The 17,159-nt window shown below is 30.9% G+C and overlaps 1 protein-coding gene and 1 long non-coding RNA gene across 2 annotated transcripts; both read right to left on the bottom strand.

Annotated features, from left to right (window-relative positions):
• Positions 1-1,835: 1,835 nt before the first annotated feature.
• LOC134696320 (uncharacterized) lies at positions 1,836-5,269 on the bottom strand. The gene is made up of 2 exons (XR_010102928.1): positions 4,867-5,269; positions 1,836-2,654 (listed from the first exon to the last, which is right to left on the bottom strand). It is a non-coding gene; the product is annotated as an uncharacterized LOC134696320 (long non-coding RNA).
• A 3,425-nt stretch (positions 5,270-8,694) lies between these two features.
• On the bottom strand, positions 8,695-14,073 carry LOC134697117 (sialate:O-sulfotransferase 2-like). Its single transcript, XM_063559161.1, has 4 exons — positions 13,921-14,073; positions 9,799-9,920; positions 9,314-9,452; positions 8,695-8,771 (listed from the first exon to the last, which is right to left on the bottom strand). Exons 1-4 carry the CDS (start codon positions 14,012-14,014, stop codon positions 8,767-8,769), a joined length of 360 nt encoding a protein of 119 aa, XP_063415231.1. The 5' UTR covers positions 14,015-14,073; the 3' UTR covers positions 8,695-8,766.
• Positions 14,074-17,159: the final 3,086 nt, after the last annotated feature.

Below are 17,159 nucleotides of genomic sequence, written 5' to 3'. Positions count from 1 at the left end.
GAACCCCACCAAAAAGTAGGGGTTAACTCAGTTGCCCCGGAAGGGTAAGCATATCCTGTTCCTAATGTGGCACCCGTCGTATTGCTCATGTTATAACAAATCTGGTAAATAGTCTTATTCGGTAGGTCACATTCATGAAAGGGAAGAGGATTGTAGTTACGACGTAAAGAACATACTGAATAAATGACAATAATTTGCAAAGGTGGGGAATAAATACCGCCACAATCCCCAAATCACAGAGTTGGGGAGCCGCCACCCGAGAAATCTTGGAGATAAATTTTATAAGAGTTAAATTGATTAATATAAATGTTTGCTTTCTTTACATCCAAATGCAATCATTTCATTCAAATTAAGACGACATTAAAATGAAAAGAGAAAGAAAAAATATGTGTATAATATAAAGCATTGCTCCTGTCCATGTCTGGATATTAAGGTTAAAAGATTATAAAAAAGCAGAGCAAGCCATGTTGACATCTACCTTTTATGTTTGACAAGTACACATGCCAATGTAAGGCAAACTATTTTGATCCCTCCCTACATTTCCATAGCATAATGAATAAAAATTATAACTTCTTATTGTATTCAACCTATAAAAGGTTATTAAATATATTGAGAAAAAAAAAATGATAAAAAATAAAACAAATACCTTGATGTCATGTATTTGTGTACGTAATGTAGAATGAAAAACAAAAACATTAATTGAAGACAAAATACATATGCATACATGTTTATACATGCAGATATAAGATAAGCAAAACAGATTTAAAGAACAAAACAATAATCTGTACATTGTTGTAACTATTCAAAACAAATTAATAAAGTGATAGAGCAAGCTCTTTTGACCTCTATCCATCATCACATAAAAAAGAGTGATTTGCTGGTATTCTTAAAACCTTACTTAACTACTAGAGTGTAGAGCAAGCCCTGTTGACCTCTACTAAGAAAATTACTTTTTGGCAAAGCAAGCCCTGTTGACCTCTGCCCAAGACATGATATAAAAGTGTACAATTTAATATAATTTAATCGTGCGTTTATTTAATGATAACACTCTTTTAGCTGTTTAATAATGCAGCACCTAAGATCCTGGTACCATTCTGGACTTACGGCTTTAAAAATAAAACGGACTTCAACAAGGACTTAACGGAAAACGCCCAATGATGTACCACATGAGAACTGAAAAAGGGGGCTAACTTATAAATAGTAATTCTGCTTTCTACTTCCAAAGTTAAAACCATGTTTCTTGGACCAGCTCAATGATAGTTTCAACAATTTTATATGAAACTGGCATTTATTCAAGTGGTTTTCCAAAAGTAACATCGATACTTTCTCTTAAATAAAAGATTGGTAGTGAATTAACACGATTAAGCAAAAAAATCTGCTTTCCTTTATCTTTTTCTTTTTAGAACCAGACCCAAGTGAAAGCAAATACATCAAGCAATATGTCCTCGTACTCTGCCTTTATCACTTTTGCATATGTTCGACTTAAGAGTGACCAACACAGGATTTTCCTTGCACATTTATTGTTGGAGGGAAATGCTAATCTTCTTTAATAAGACTTAGTTATGAAATATTTTTAAACTTAAACCCGTGAATTATTTCTATTTTGACTCCGGTTATAACCCAGGAAGGATGAAATTGTTCGATTTATTTTTATTCTGAATTGCATGCGACTTCTTACTTTTACGTGTGACTTAAAATTGATCAGTTGTTGTTGTTGGTATACTTGCTATTATTATAAAAACATGATCATCATTTACAACTGTCCAATCAAACTTCATCACTCTGAGTACCTCAAGAAATGTTCCATCATATGATTTTGCAATATTGAAATCAAATTGTTTTGCCAATGGGCTAATAATTTATACATATTTAAAATGTGAGAAGATATTCCAGATATTTACATAATATAAAGACATAAATATCACAAGTTGCAGTACACTGATGGATCGACATTATTTACGTACTATGTTAAACCGCCTTTGATTCCAATAGTTGTCAATCATCTTTATCTTCACTGAAATTTGGAGAAAGGATAACTAAGTCTATAAAGTTATCAGCACAACTGTCTTTTCTTGTTTTTAATTCAAATTCAAGCCCAAGGTCAAAATCTTTGTTGAGAAGTACGTAACTGTCTAGCCTAATACAGAATTGTCAATACCTAAAGTTCGATCTTCTCACATTGGGGTTGCTGTGAGCGTAAAATGTGCTGAAACATATCGGTATGATGTCACAGACGGTTCAAGGGAGCAGTGTACAGCGTTTGCTAATGTTGTGAAGGCAACATTTATATCTCTGTTTTTTTGAAAATCCAAGCTGTGTTAAACTAATGTTGAAGCTACACATGATATACAATCTGTAATCTGCCAATGATCAACACGCTATCAGTTATACGAAAATAAAAACCAACACTTTTCCATTCAACTGAGCAATCACCGTCGCTGCCATTTCTTTAGCTGTTGGCTGTGTTATAAATGAGGATAGTGAATTGGGACATCTTACAAAAGTATCGTATGAGCTGTTGATCTTCGTAGACCATTATTATTTCAGGTCTGTTTTCGTCCTTTTCATTGAATCATACAAGCTGCAACTCTAAATCTCTCTGTCACATCTGTAATAGCAGTAATTCCTCTTACCCCAGCTCTCTCATATATCATCTATAAAGGAAACGAAATAGTGGCCCAATAAACAGTATCAATGACAAATACAAAATAACCATACTTGAAAATAACTAATACCTTAGACCTCATAATTAACTTAAACAATAAACAATAAAACTGTATGTATAGTTATGGAAACATGTATATAACTATAAAATAAATCAGTGTAATTATTCATAAAAAGGGAGATATGGTATGATTGTAAATTCAGACGACAACTACCCAACAGTGTCCAAATGAATATAATTAGAGCAACTTTACACCACCGTACGACCATCAACAATGAGAGCAAAAACCATATGTAAAATGATACAAATATAACCACAGAAAACCATATGTATATAATGATACATATATAAAATATAACCTATATGTATAGAGATGTGATACATATATAACCATATGAAACCATATGTATAATGATACATAATATAACCATATAAAACTAATATGTATAATGATACATATATAACCATATAAAACCATATGTATATAATGATATATATATAACCATATAAAACCATATGTATATAATGATACATATATAACCATATAAAACCATATGTATAATGATACATATATAACCATATAAAACCATATGTATATAATGATACATATATAAAATGTAAACCATATGTATAGAGATGTGATACATATATAACCACATGAAACCAATATGTATAATGATACATATATAACCATATAAAACTAATATGTATACTGATACATATACAACCATATAAAATTATATGTATAATGCTACATATATAACCATATAACACCATATGTATAGAGATGTGATACATATATAACCATATAAAACCATATGTATAATGATACATAATATAACCATATAAAACCAATATGTATAATGATACATATATAACCATATAAAACCATATGTATATAATGATACATATATAAAACCATATGTATAATGATACATAATATAACCATATAAAACCAATATGTATCACCATATAAAACCATATGTATTTAATGATACATATATAACCATATAAAACCATATGTATATAATGATGCATATATAAAATGTAAACCATATGTATAGAGATGTGATACATATATAACCATATAAAACCATATGTATAATGATACATATATAACCATATAAAACCATATGTATATAATGATACATATATAAAATGTAAACCATATGTATAGAGATGTGATACATATATAACCACATGAAACCAATATGTATAATGATACATATATAACCATATAAAACTAATATGTATACTGATACATATATAACCATATGTAGAATGCTACATATATAACCATATAATACCATATGTACATAATGGTACATCAATAACCACAGAAAACCATTTGTATAATGATACATATAACCATATGTATATAATGATACATATATAACCATTAGTGTAAATGATACATATATAATCATATAAAACCAAACGTATTAAAGATACAAATTCAACCACAGACTGTAAACTGAAAAAAAATGTGTCTAATGACATGGAATACATAACTAATGATTAAACCCAAAAAAAAAAATAATGTTTTTGGCAAACTTGTACTTAATTAAATGCTAAAACCTCAAAAACAGACGATCTGCACTGCCAACAGCTAGCTACACACATATTAATTGTTGATGTGTATATTCAGATCTATTTATAGAAATCAAACAGAAAATCTTTCCATTTCTAAAACACAAAAAAAATAATGTTTTTTACGCGATTTCAGAGTTGAAGACCATAAAACCGACCTTTCGGAATACCTCGACACTTATCACATTCATTGTTCACGTAATCATACATAATATGTAGTCCGTGAATGATGCGAATATCTCGCGCCAATTATTTCTCTGATGCATTCCCGCTTACTAGATACCACTAATTTTAATAAAGATCGATATGGCTATGCATTAAAGTGTGTCAGTGTATTTTGACTCGGATGCCATGTACCTCCACATAATATGAACTTGCAAATTCAACCTGAATTTGGGAATTGTCGAAACCCAAATTTTATCGGCCGTTGTCACTTTCACAATATGTATAACAAGATCATAACTCATGCACAATTGAAAAAAAACCAACTTTATAAATACTCAAATTATGAACCATAAACTATAATGCACAAAGCTATAAAATGATTACGTTATAAATCAAATAAAAATATATTAAACTATGCCTATAAATTTATTTCAGATGGCTTTTACCTTTTTAGTTATCTCTTATTAATTGCTTCTGTACATTCCAACATATGTAATCGTCTGACAAAAACTGCTTTCTGCGTCATTGCAGCATACAACATCGTTGTTAAAATTAAAAATCTTCACTTTTCTTGATAACACTAAAATGGCGTCCTCTAGCATTCAGTGCAATTGCGAGAATGCTGGCTAATCTAAACACATGTGAAAAGATAACATGCACCTAATCCTCATTGGTCAATTAAATATCGTTAAACAATCATACTAGTAATTAATCTTGACCCTGATCGTGAGATAACCCCACTGATCTTTGCCTGTAATCAAAAACTTACAGACAACCCCATGCAAATTTACAGTTTCATATTACTCTTGATAAGAATAATTTCCTGACAAAAATGTTTTTATGTCCCATAAAATGATTATCTGATATCATTTGTCAAACGGTTATTCCATAACGGTCAACCAACTTTTGATGGCGTCCGTGAAATTTTCGAAGGGTTGATTTCAATTTAACCATTTGGAAGTCTTGGTTTAATAGCGTCCCTGAAAGCAGCAACTCTCTATCAAGAAAATCATGATTTGAAATGCAAGCACGAGAATAGCGTATCAATCGGAAGATATATACCACAGATGCAGGTGCTATTAGAATGTTGCTACTTAGAAATGGAAAGTTCACAATTGGATCTCTTTTGTCGTAAAGTTTTGTTTCTAAACGACCTAAATTGTCAATTTCTAGATGTACTTCAAGATATGAGGCCGACTTAACTGCATCTATTGTATCTTTTATCTCCAGTTCGATTTGATAGATGTGTCAACCAAATAACCAAATTTTGAATTATTTAGTGAAAAAACATCATCTATATAGCAGAAAGTAGAGCTGAAGGATATTGCTTATCTTTAATCTTTCATCAGGTTTACTTTACACAATAGGCAGGTTCTTTACTTGTGCGTTTAAGGGTAATAGAGGTCGATCTGGTTAATGCATTTTATTGGACTGTCAATATTTATGTGCCTTATTACTAATTACATATGAAAGTAATTCTACTATGATTACTTTGTATTTTACAGCGTTGATATTTGAACCAATAACATGGCATGAATTGTCATCAACCGACCCTCATTGTCAATTTCTAGATGTAAGTCAAGATATGAGGCCGACTAACTATATATGTGCTATCCTTCATCTCTAGTTCGATTGGATAGATGCGTTTAACATAGTCACCAAATTTTGAATTATTTAGTGAAAGAAAATCATCTATGTAGCGGAACGTAAAATTAAACGATATTACTTTTTTTTTCTCTCTAAGAAGTTCCTGTATGAAGTCAGCCTCATAATAACAAAGAAACAAGTCGGCAAGAAGAGGGACAATTGATTCTTATTGGAATGCCGAGTCTGTTGAAAAACACGACTTTCGAACGTTACAAATATGTTGTCAATCAAGAAATCATTTTAGCATCTTGATAATGTCAGTTTCAGTGATTATTTTGCTTGAATCAGAGTGATCCTTTACAAAGTTACAAAGTACGATTTATTCATCCATACTAGGCAAGATACTTGTATCTAGATTTTCAAGAGCAACTGTATAGTGTATATACAATATGTTTAGGAAAGTAGGACTTTGGGCTTAGCTTCATCTAGTAAAAACTCTTGTTCATCTTAGAAGATTATTTTTTTACATTTTTACATTTAATCATTCTACAAATGCATATATTGATATAAAGTTGAAGTGTCTTTTGTAGACAAAACGCGCGTTTGGCGTTTATACTAAATTTAATCCTGGTATCTATAATGAGTTTATTTACATTAATTTTATCAGCAATCAAAGACGGGCTTCAAAGTTATTGTGAAACTGCCTATTCTAGAGGTGGTGTGAATCAGATGTGGATACTTAAAAATTCCAAAGATCTTTTAGAGTACATACAATCTAACTCTCTTTCATCTTGTAACAGTATTAAAACATTTGACTTTTCTACTCTTTACACAAGTATTCCACATTCCAAACTAAAAGACAAATTAAAAGAGTTGGTATTACTTTGCTTCATAAAAAAGAATGACCAACGCAGATACAAGTATCTTGTCTTAGGGGAGGATAAATCCTACTTTGTAAAGAATCATTCTGATTCAAACAAAAAATTCTCTGAAACCGATATTATCAAGGAAGAAAGATAAGAAGTTAGCAATATCCTTTAACTCTACTTTCCGCTATATAGATGACGTTCTTTCACTAAATAATTTAAAATTTGTTGACTATGTGGATGGCATCTATCCCATCGAATTGGAGATAAAGTATACTACAGATACAGTTAAGTCGGCTTCATATCTTGACTTACATCTAGAAATTGACAATGAGGGTCGGTTGAAGACAAACCTTTACGACAAAAGAGATGATTTCAGCTTTCCAATTGTGAACTTTCCATTTTTAAGTAGCAACATTCTAGCAGCACCTGCATACGGGGTATATGTCTCCCAATTGATACGATATTCCCGTGCTTGCATTTCCTTTCATGATTTTCTGGATAGAGGGTTACTGCTCACAAGGAAGCTATTAAACCAAGAGTTCCAAATGGTGAAGTTGAAATCATCCCTTCGTAAATTTTACGGACGCCATCACGAGTTGGTTGACCGTTATGGAATAACCGTTTCACAAATGATATCGGATATGTCCCTTACGTCGTAACTACAATCCCCTTCCCTTTCATGAATTTGACCTACCGAATTAGACTATTTACCGGATTTGTAATCACATAAGCAACACGACGGGTGCCGCATGTGGAGCAGGATCTGCTTACCCTTCCGGAGCACCTGAGATCACCCCTACTTTTTGGTGGGGTTCGTGTTGTTTATTCTTTAGTTTTCTATGTTGTGTCATGTGTACTATTGTTTGTCTGTTTGTCTTTTTTCATTTTTAGCCATGGCGTTGTCAGTTTGTTTTAGATTTACAGTTTGACTGTCCCTTTGGTATCTTTCGTCCCTCTTTTACAACCACTGGACCGATGCCACTGCTGGTGGAGATTTATTTCCCCGAGGGTATCACAAGCCCAGTAGTCATCACTTTTTGTGCTGACATGAATTTTCATTTATATGGTTATATGTATGAATTTACTGTTTACAAATTTTAGAATTTTTTGAAATACTAAGGTTTTTCTACCTCAGGCATAGATCAACTTAGCGGTATTTGTCAAACTTTTAGGAATTTTGGTTCTCAATGCTCTTCAACTTCGTACTTTATTTGGCGTTTTTTTTTGGTTTTTTTTTGGATTCAAGCGTTACTGATGAGTCTTTTGTAGACGAAACGCGCGTCTGTCGCATATACTTAATTTAGTCCTGGTATCTATGATGAGTTTATTGTACATAAATTAAGCCGTTAGTTTTCTCGTTTGAAGTGTATTCCATTTTTTCCTTTCGGGTCTTTAAATAGCTGACTATAATTTTTGCTCATTGTTGAAGGCCATACAGTGACATATAGTCGTTAATGTCTATGTCATTTTGTACTTGAGTTGTCTCATTGGCAATCATGCATAAAGGCAACAGTAGTATACCGCTGTTCAAAACTCATAAATTCATGGACAAAAAACAAAATCGGGGTAACAAACTAAAACCGAGGGAAACGCATTAAATATAACAGGAGAACAACGACACAACACTAAAATGTAACACACACAGGACCGGACCAAGCATCAGACAAAATCCCACGAAAATAACAAATATGACATCAAAACCAAATACATGAATTTGGGATAGATAAGTACCGTGACACGTCTTATCACAATGTGAATTTACCACTTTTCTTTTTCATAAAGGCTCATGAGTTAGATGAATAATTTGAAAGTTGAAAAGATGGGATAGTTCTATTTTATTTAGAATAAAAAGTGTCGGTAGGTCCAATCTTTTCCTTGTCGCTGAAGTCACTAAACTGTAAAATATCAATTTGTATAAAATACAACATACATGAATCGTTAAAATATGTATATTCATTTAATTTTGATTTATGTATTACTTTATTTTATATTTGCTATCATTTTCAGTGTCTTTCACAAAGTGTTTCACGAAAACAGTTTTTATCTCTTTCATGACGTGTCATAACTTTAACATCATCAGCAAATAGATGTAAGTAATAGCGTATAAACTTCTAAAAACTCCGGGTAATTTGATTGTTTAGTTATAAATCTGATCTTATTGACGTCCATACGATACGAATTGTGCTCATGGTTACGATTTTACAGAAATCTGTAGTCTTCTTGACCATTTTCTTCGATCTAGTTCTATATCTCATTGGCAACTATACTTCATTTCTGTATGGTTATACATAATTTGTTAAAAGGAGCTTGAAGCTACTTAATCTCTTTTAATGTTTCTGAAAATATGTAAGGCCATTATTTTGGACCTGGTATTTATGGTCATGTTCATCTATGTGTATAAAGGTTTTTTCTGTAAATTGAATGAGCAATAAGGTACCTTTGTAGACTGAATTTCTCCATGTGCCACCACACATCCTATGTGGCTCTGAAGTACATCCCATATGACATTGTAACTCTGATGATTGTGGATATACCCGATGATTGAGATAGTTACCACAGAAGCACTGGTTGGCATACTGGAAATTATATCAATTCAAAAAAGAAAAAGTGATGAATATGTGCAACTACAAATTTCAGAAATACATCTTTCTATATATTTCTAAAGATCATTTTTTATTTTTATTTTTGTATTTAGTTTGATTTTTTATAGTTCACGTTCGCTTGGAAAAAAATATACAACAAAGTAATAGATTTGAATTTGAAAATTACATAACAAAATAAGCTAGATAATCAAAATTAATTGAATAGCAGACAGCACAAAGTTTATATATTTCCCTCGGTTTAATTTGTAAGCAGAATATGTTTTTTTCTCTCAGTCAGTTTACTTTTGAACAGCGTTATATTACTGTTGCCTTTATTTACCTGTAGTCCAAGATATTTATATCCTCTGCAAAGATGTCTACACTTCCCTAGACTCATATTACCGTCACCTGCAAATCGCCTCAACAATCTGTGTCCATCGTCAACAAAACATCCAATATAACCTGGATAAAACAATCAGTTACCAGCTAAAAAATAACACGCTATTATTAGGTCTTTCCACCTTTCCGTGGAAAGACCTATTGAATTTGTTCTGATTATTATTAGGTCTTTCCACTTTTCCGTGGAAAGACCTATTGAAGTTGTTCTGATTATTATTATTTTTTTTTTTTTTTTTCTTCCGCCTAATTTTTTTTCTTGCGTAGTATTGATGTTTCAAAAGATGTTGCTTAGATATTTGAAATATGATATCGTATAGTTTATACGCTTTAAAAATGTACAACGACAAAACAAAAAACTTTACGTTGTAAGAGTTATCTCCCCAAACACTGTTTTTCTTGTGGCCACTACTCCTTTGTAACCGTAAAGGATTACGACAAATTTATTTTACCAAATTGCTCGTTACGTCTTAAAGATTAGGGTATTCATTTGGACCGAAGCTTTAAGGAGACTCCATATGAGAGTTATTCCCCCTTTTTCATTTGATTCAAGTGATATGCAGTTTTAACTAGTAAATCATAAGTGATAGAGACCTAGGGTCCTCAGATTTGAGGTCCTTGGTAAAAAAAAATGAAAATGAGGTCAAGGTCAAAGGTCAAGGTCATATTCTAAATTTTGATTTTGGCTTATTTTCACTTATTTTCAAATACGTTATGACATATCGACAAATAATTTTTCATAAATTGTTAGTTGCAACATGTCCTTACTTGTATATTCTGGTTGAAAGGGTGCGCAGACAATAAATGGGAATTTTTGCCCATCTTACATTTAGAATAACGCGTCAAGTGATATAACTCATTAACCAAACATATTATAGACCTAGGGTCTTTTGATTTAAGGTCCTTGGTTTATGACCTTAAAATTGAGGTCAAGGTCATAGGTTAAAGGACGTTCTAGATTTTGACCTTTGCTTTAAATTCATATTAATACATCCTAAAGCCATAGGAACTAACATTTTAAACTGATTTTTTTATATTTCAATATCAAAATAGAACTTTACTAGTGGAAAGACCTTCAATGAGAGACATTGGTGAAGATTATCCCCACTTAATTCCAGGTGGCGCTGTGGTAGATCAGGTCCAACAACATCTGTTTGTATGATAAGAAAGCCAGCATGCAGTCATTGCCACATATGATAAACAAATATGTGTATGCTGATAAATCTTAATTCAAATAAATTCTTACATATTATTTTTATTTCAATCACTATTTAGTATATTAATGACAAATGTGTATAATTTTGAATCCATTCCCTCAGTGAACTTAGTATAGAAAGTCCCTGATTGCCTGAACTAAAGAAAAACTACAGGAGTGCATGTGTATTATCATGCAGTGGAAGAAAAATGAGAGAGTTTATTTTAACATACTTACAATTAAAGATATAAATTAAATGAATGTATTTCTTTTTTTATTATTTAAAAAAATGGAATGTAAAAGTGTTGTTAGATTCATGTATATATTTATGAATATTTTTAAATAATAATTAAATTGTTTACACATATATAAATATAGTATATTTTTTTCATTTGTGTTATTCTTTAAATAAATTTCATTAATTAAACTGGTAGAAATCTTTATACTTGTATATATAACAAATTAAAAACAAAACCTAGCTTTCAATTTCAAATTTGATATTTTTTTGCATTAAGATTTAATTCACTTCATTTTTTTAAAATGAGAATCAAATGACAGAAATCAGAATTTTGGAAATGACTGCACATTTTTCATCAAAATCAATAAAGATATATCTGAAACAAATAGGGTTAAAAACACCAATACAACTCAGCAATTGAACAACAATAGATTTCTGAAATACCTGCGACTGGGAACAAAAGATAACTTATTCTATGTCGAAATAAAGTTTCATACCAAAATGAAAAGAACAAAAAATCACCTACAAAATGTTACATAAATAAAGATCTAATTATTTTAAAGTCTCTGTGTGACTGTGTTGCATGTTACTAATACTGGCCTAACATTGCTGAAATAAAAGAACTTCTTTTTATGAAAAATATTTCAAACCTGTAGCTCTTGACGAATATCATATAATATAAGATTGTTATTTTTTTGTTTAATTACAAATTAGTTTCATTTGTAAAAAACTTGTAACTGATTTATGATCACTCTGCAAAAAATAAAGATCACAGCAAATTAAACTGTTTTTGCTAGCTGTCCATTAATCTTTTAGTTCTATAGTATATACATTAGCATTATATTTTGGTTAATTAATGTTTTAATGCTGATATTTTTTTTTAATGCAAATTGATAGTAAAAATGAAAGATAATAAATAGCAAAATAAGTAAAAAAATAAATCAATTTTGAAAAAGAAAATAATTCCCCCAAGTCATATATCATAAATGTTATAGGACTATCAATTATATGTGCTTTTCATATTTTTTCCTTTTTTGTTGCAAATGTCAATTTCTTATTTAAAAATGTTTAAAAACATATGTCCATCTCTATAAAACACATCCAAGTTCACAATATCAGTTAAAAGATATTAAGTAATAAAAAAAGTTCTTATAACAGTTTGTATACAAGTATCAATGTAATTCTCAATATGATATAGATAAGAGATGCTGTGTGTTGGACCTGATCTACTGCACTGCCACCTGTGTTGTCATTAAAGGGGAATAATTGACCAATGTTCCTCATTGTTCTCTGAACAATTGGTTTTTAATTATTATTATTATTATTTTTATTTTTTTTCTTCCGCCTAATTTTTTTTCTTGCGTAGTATTGATGTTTCAAAAGATGTCGCTTAGATATTTAGAATATGGTATCGTATAGTTTATACGCTTTAGAATTTACAACTGCGTAACAAAATACTTTACGTTGTAAGAGTTATCTCCCCAAACACTGTTTTTCTTGTGGCCACTACTCCTTCGCAACCGTTAAAGATAATGACAAATTTATTTTACCAAATTGCTCGTTACATCTTCAGGATTAGGATATTCATTTGGACCGAAGCTTTACGGAGACTCCATATGAGAGTTATTCCCCCTTTTTCATTTAATTAAGTGATATGCATTTCTAAATGGTAAACCATAAGTGATAAAGACATAGGGTCTTTTGATTCGAGGTCCTTGGTCCAAAAAAATAAAAATGAGGTCAAGGTCAAAGGTCAAGGTCATATTCTAAATTTTGATTTTGGCTTATTTTCATTTATTTTCAAATACCTTATGACATATCGACAAATAATTGTTCATAAACTGTTAGTTGCGACATGTCCTTACTTGTATATTTTGGTTGAAAGGGTGCGCAGACAATAAATGGGAGTTTTTGCCCATCTTACATTTAGAATTACTCGTAAAGTGATATTACTAATAAACCAAACATATTAAAGACCTAGGGTCTTTTGATTTAAAGTCCTTGGTTAATGAACTTGAAATTGAGGTCAAGGTCATAGGTTAAGATGACGTTCTAGATTTTGACCTTTGCTTTAAATTCATATAAATACATCATAAAGCCATAGGAACTAACATTTTAAACTGATTTTTCATATTTCAATATCAAAATAGATCTTTACTAGTGGAAAGACCTACAATTGTTCTCTGAACAATTGGTTTTTAATTTTTCTTGGACTTGGTTTAAATAAATAGGAGCACAAAAATTAGGTTAAATTTACAATTACATTTTATCGACATAATATCAAATAATTAAACCTCTTTTTCTAGTAAACGAAACTATATACTAACACAATATTACTTTTACATCACACACGTCTTCAATTTTTTTTTATGGGTAGAAAGCTCTGATTAATTATCAACAATCAAGATCTAAATGTTTAAGTAATACAATAGATAGTTCAATAATTAGATTATTAATGATCTTAAAGCTAACTGATCTATAACTATCATTTGCGAAACCAGATAAAGAAATAATTTGTGACGTGATGTCATCATTTTCACGTTAAGGTTTTGATTTTATGATTGCACGTTTATCCAGTTTGTTAATTGTACCGATAATAATCGTGTGACAACTTTTAAAGATTGCGTTGTTACCTTTATAATGCCCTTCTCGCATAAAATCGTTTCTGGCGGCATTTACACTAGCAAAGGTCACAAAGCAGATAAGAAAAAGCAGCGTAATCCTCATTGTTGAATTCTTATTCTGAACGCTAAAACTTTCTGAAATCTGTCAATGTTTAACGTTAAATGCGTTGAAATGATTTTGGTGCGTGATTAATCTTAACATAAATATATATACAATGACAAAAATCGATGATTCTTATATTACGGAACAACGAATAAATACGAAAAAGTATAATAAATGGAATTGTTTTGCTAAAAATATGTAGGCTTAATTCTATATATAACGGCAAAACAGAGATAGATTTTTATGTTTCTCAATAAGTTTTACATTGATCTAAATTTATTTTAAATGATTTCAAAACGAATAGTGACAATTCATAACATAGTTATCGTCCTCTGTCTTCCTCTAAAAATAACGTCACATCATCTCACCGTTTAAAATAAATCAAAATACTATCCAACCAAAATTTAATCAAAATAAAGGAACAAGTTTCAATACCCCTGTCGATGCATTTTCTTTCCTATAAAACTTTTCAGAATATTTAATAATAAATACTGAAACTCAAGACACTGTGAAACACGTTGTTGACAGAGCATTGCACGACATTTGAAATGTTTTAACATTCTCTATTAATTTGTAGCTTCAACTAAATCGCTTCCTTTTGAATTTAACGCGACAAATAACGATCTTCTCCAAGACTATGGAGAATTTCCAAAGTAATAACAGTTTCTGAAATTCATAGGTTAAGGACCATAAGATCTTCATCTGCAACTACTATCAAGGAAGTAATCAGTTCGCAAACCCATTTTCTATAATATAATAGCGGGATGGATTAATAAAAAATCGGTCCTTGGTCGGAGTGAAATTCTCACACGTGATGTTGTGAACTTTTTTAAGAAACCTGGGCTTTTTGACATAAATCAAGAGAAAACGTTTTGGATTAGTTGGGAATGTTCTAGTTGGAACAGGAAATATTCTAAACAAACACATCTTCATGACATGGCAAGAGCCTTGCCCATTTGCAGTTCAAAATATTGAAATCAGTACAATGCATGAAGCATCTTTCAACTTGAAATTTTTTCTTGATGGTGAGTGCACAATTTTATTATTTGTTTTTTTGATAATTGATTCCCATGAATACCTGTAGTATATTTTTTTGTGATTGACTTTTGATAATGTAATTAAAAAAACTCGCCATAAATAGTTGAAAATATGTATACACATTTGAGTGAAAAGTCCAGATTCTATCTCAATATGCAGTTGATTCTTGAATTTAGATATGTCTGTAGATCCGACTGCATCTGGCAATTGATGATTGCCATCAAATTAGAACAGTTGAAAATTCCGTCAGAATAAAATTCTTATGTTTATTTTAATTGGTTGAATGACGTACAACTCTAGATTCAACAGATAAAAAAGTTTAAAAAATAAACATCCTATAAACAGTACAAATTTTCTTAAAACATGTTTTGACTTGATTACCAAAGCTTTTTATTTACATCAAGTAACAAAATAGCCATAGGATGCGGATATCTTCATTTTGTTTGTCATTCAAATACAATGTAAATACACATATTATTTTCAACTATAAATTTAACTGTAAATGTAAAAAGTCTTATTTGTTTCAGATTCAACTGTACAATGTCAAAAGAAGAGTTTGGTAGAATGGAAACTTAGAGGAATTCTAATTTTCCTACCCTTAATATTCTCAAAATTTTGGAAGAAAATTCAGAAGAGGAATGCGCGTGTCTTTGTATTTTGGATTTGGAATGTGGTGGATGTGTTTTCAATACAGAAGCTTGTACCTGTACATTATTTTCAGATATTGTGTGTAACAATTCTAAGTCTACTATTTTCAAATTAGTGTAGATTGCGTGAGTGGAAGTCATATAAGTAAAATCCGCATAAAAAGCAACCAGAAGAACTGATATACAAGTAATTTTGTATCATATATGTAGAATGACACTAACACTGTTATCACACCATCTTCTTCATAAGAGTATGCTTGTACCAAATCAGGAATATGGTAGTGGTTATTTATTTGTTTGAAGTTTTTCAGCTTTTGATTTTGACATTTTATTAGAGACTTTCTTTTTAAATTTTCCTCTGAGTTTTTTTTTTTTGGTAGTTAACTTTTTTCCTAATAAAGAATGTCTGAACACATTTATTAACATTGTCATATCTACAATGTTTCTAACTATATTTTTTTTTAGAATATTATATCATATTATCGATGAAATTGGTTTTACGACTGACAATAAATGCATGAGACAAAAGGTTATGAACGGTGCTCGTCTATTGAGAAATTTAATATCGAATCATAAAGGCATAAACACTAAAATTTCTTAACTGTCCTGTTGTATTCGTAAATACGAAATAAATTATAAAGAAAAGCGCAGTTCGTGGGTCAAAATTATTATTTTGACTGAACTAATCTGCTCACTTTAAATGGAAAAATCGCACGTTTCGATCAGTAATTGTTTTAGTTCGAACAAATCATACTGCAAGCTATAATATATGTTATTATGCACTCATGGTTCCATGTACCTTCAGATTATTTTCTCTGTGCTGACTGTTTGCCGTCGATGTAACCATAATGTTTTTACACAAGTGCATAAAAGAGGGACGAAGGATACCAGAGGGACAGTCAAACTCATAAATCTAAAACAAACTGACAACGCCATGGCTTAAAAATGAAAAAGACAAATTGACAAACAACAGTACACATGGCACAACATAGAAAACTAAAGAATAAGAAACACGAACCCCACCAAAAACTAGGGGTGATCTCAGAGGCTACGGAAGGGTAAGCAAATCCTGTTCCTAATGTGGCACCCGTTGTGTTCCTCATGTTATAACACATCTGGTAAATAGTCTTTTTCGGTAGGTCACACTCATGAAAGGGGAAGAGAATTGTAGTAACGACGTAAAGAACATATACGATATCATTTGTAAAACGGTTATTCCATAACGGTCAACCAACTTATGATGGAGTCCGTGAAATTTACGAAGGGTTGATTTCACCTTAACCATTCGGAACTCTTGGTTTAATAGCGTCCCTGAAAGCAGCAACTCTCTTTCAAGAAAATCATGATATGAAATGCAAGCACGAGAATATCGTTTCAATCGGGAGATATATACCACGGATGCAGGTGCTTTTAGAATGTTGCTACTTAGAAATGGAAAACTCATAATTGGATGGCTGATA

This window comes from Mytilus trossulus, chromosome 14, assembly GCF_036588685.1.
Source record: "Mytilus trossulus isolate FHL-02 chromosome 14, PNRI_Mtr1.1.1.hap1, whole genome shotgun sequence".
Taxonomy (NCBI): domain Eukaryota; kingdom Metazoa; phylum Mollusca; class Bivalvia; order Mytilida; family Mytilidae; genus Mytilus; species Mytilus trossulus.
Note: the sequence above shows the minus strand (reverse complement) of the source record. Positions and strands in the feature narration are given on the sequence as shown.

Excerpts from the sequence above, each read along its gene's own strand:
- LOC134697117 (XM_063559161.1), bottom strand. The coding sequence starts at position 14,014 with ATGAGGATTACGCTGCTTTTTCTTATCTGCTTTGTGACCTTTGCTAGT. Across the intron at positions 9,921-13,920 it reads GCGAGAAGGGCATTATAAAG|GTTATATTGGATGTTTTGTT; the intron begins GTAACAACGCAA and ends TGTTTTATCCAG. Across the intron at positions 9,453-9,798 it reads ATAAATATCTTGGACTACAG|TATGCCAACCAGTGCTTCTG; the intron begins GTAAATAAAGGC and ends TATAATTTCCAG.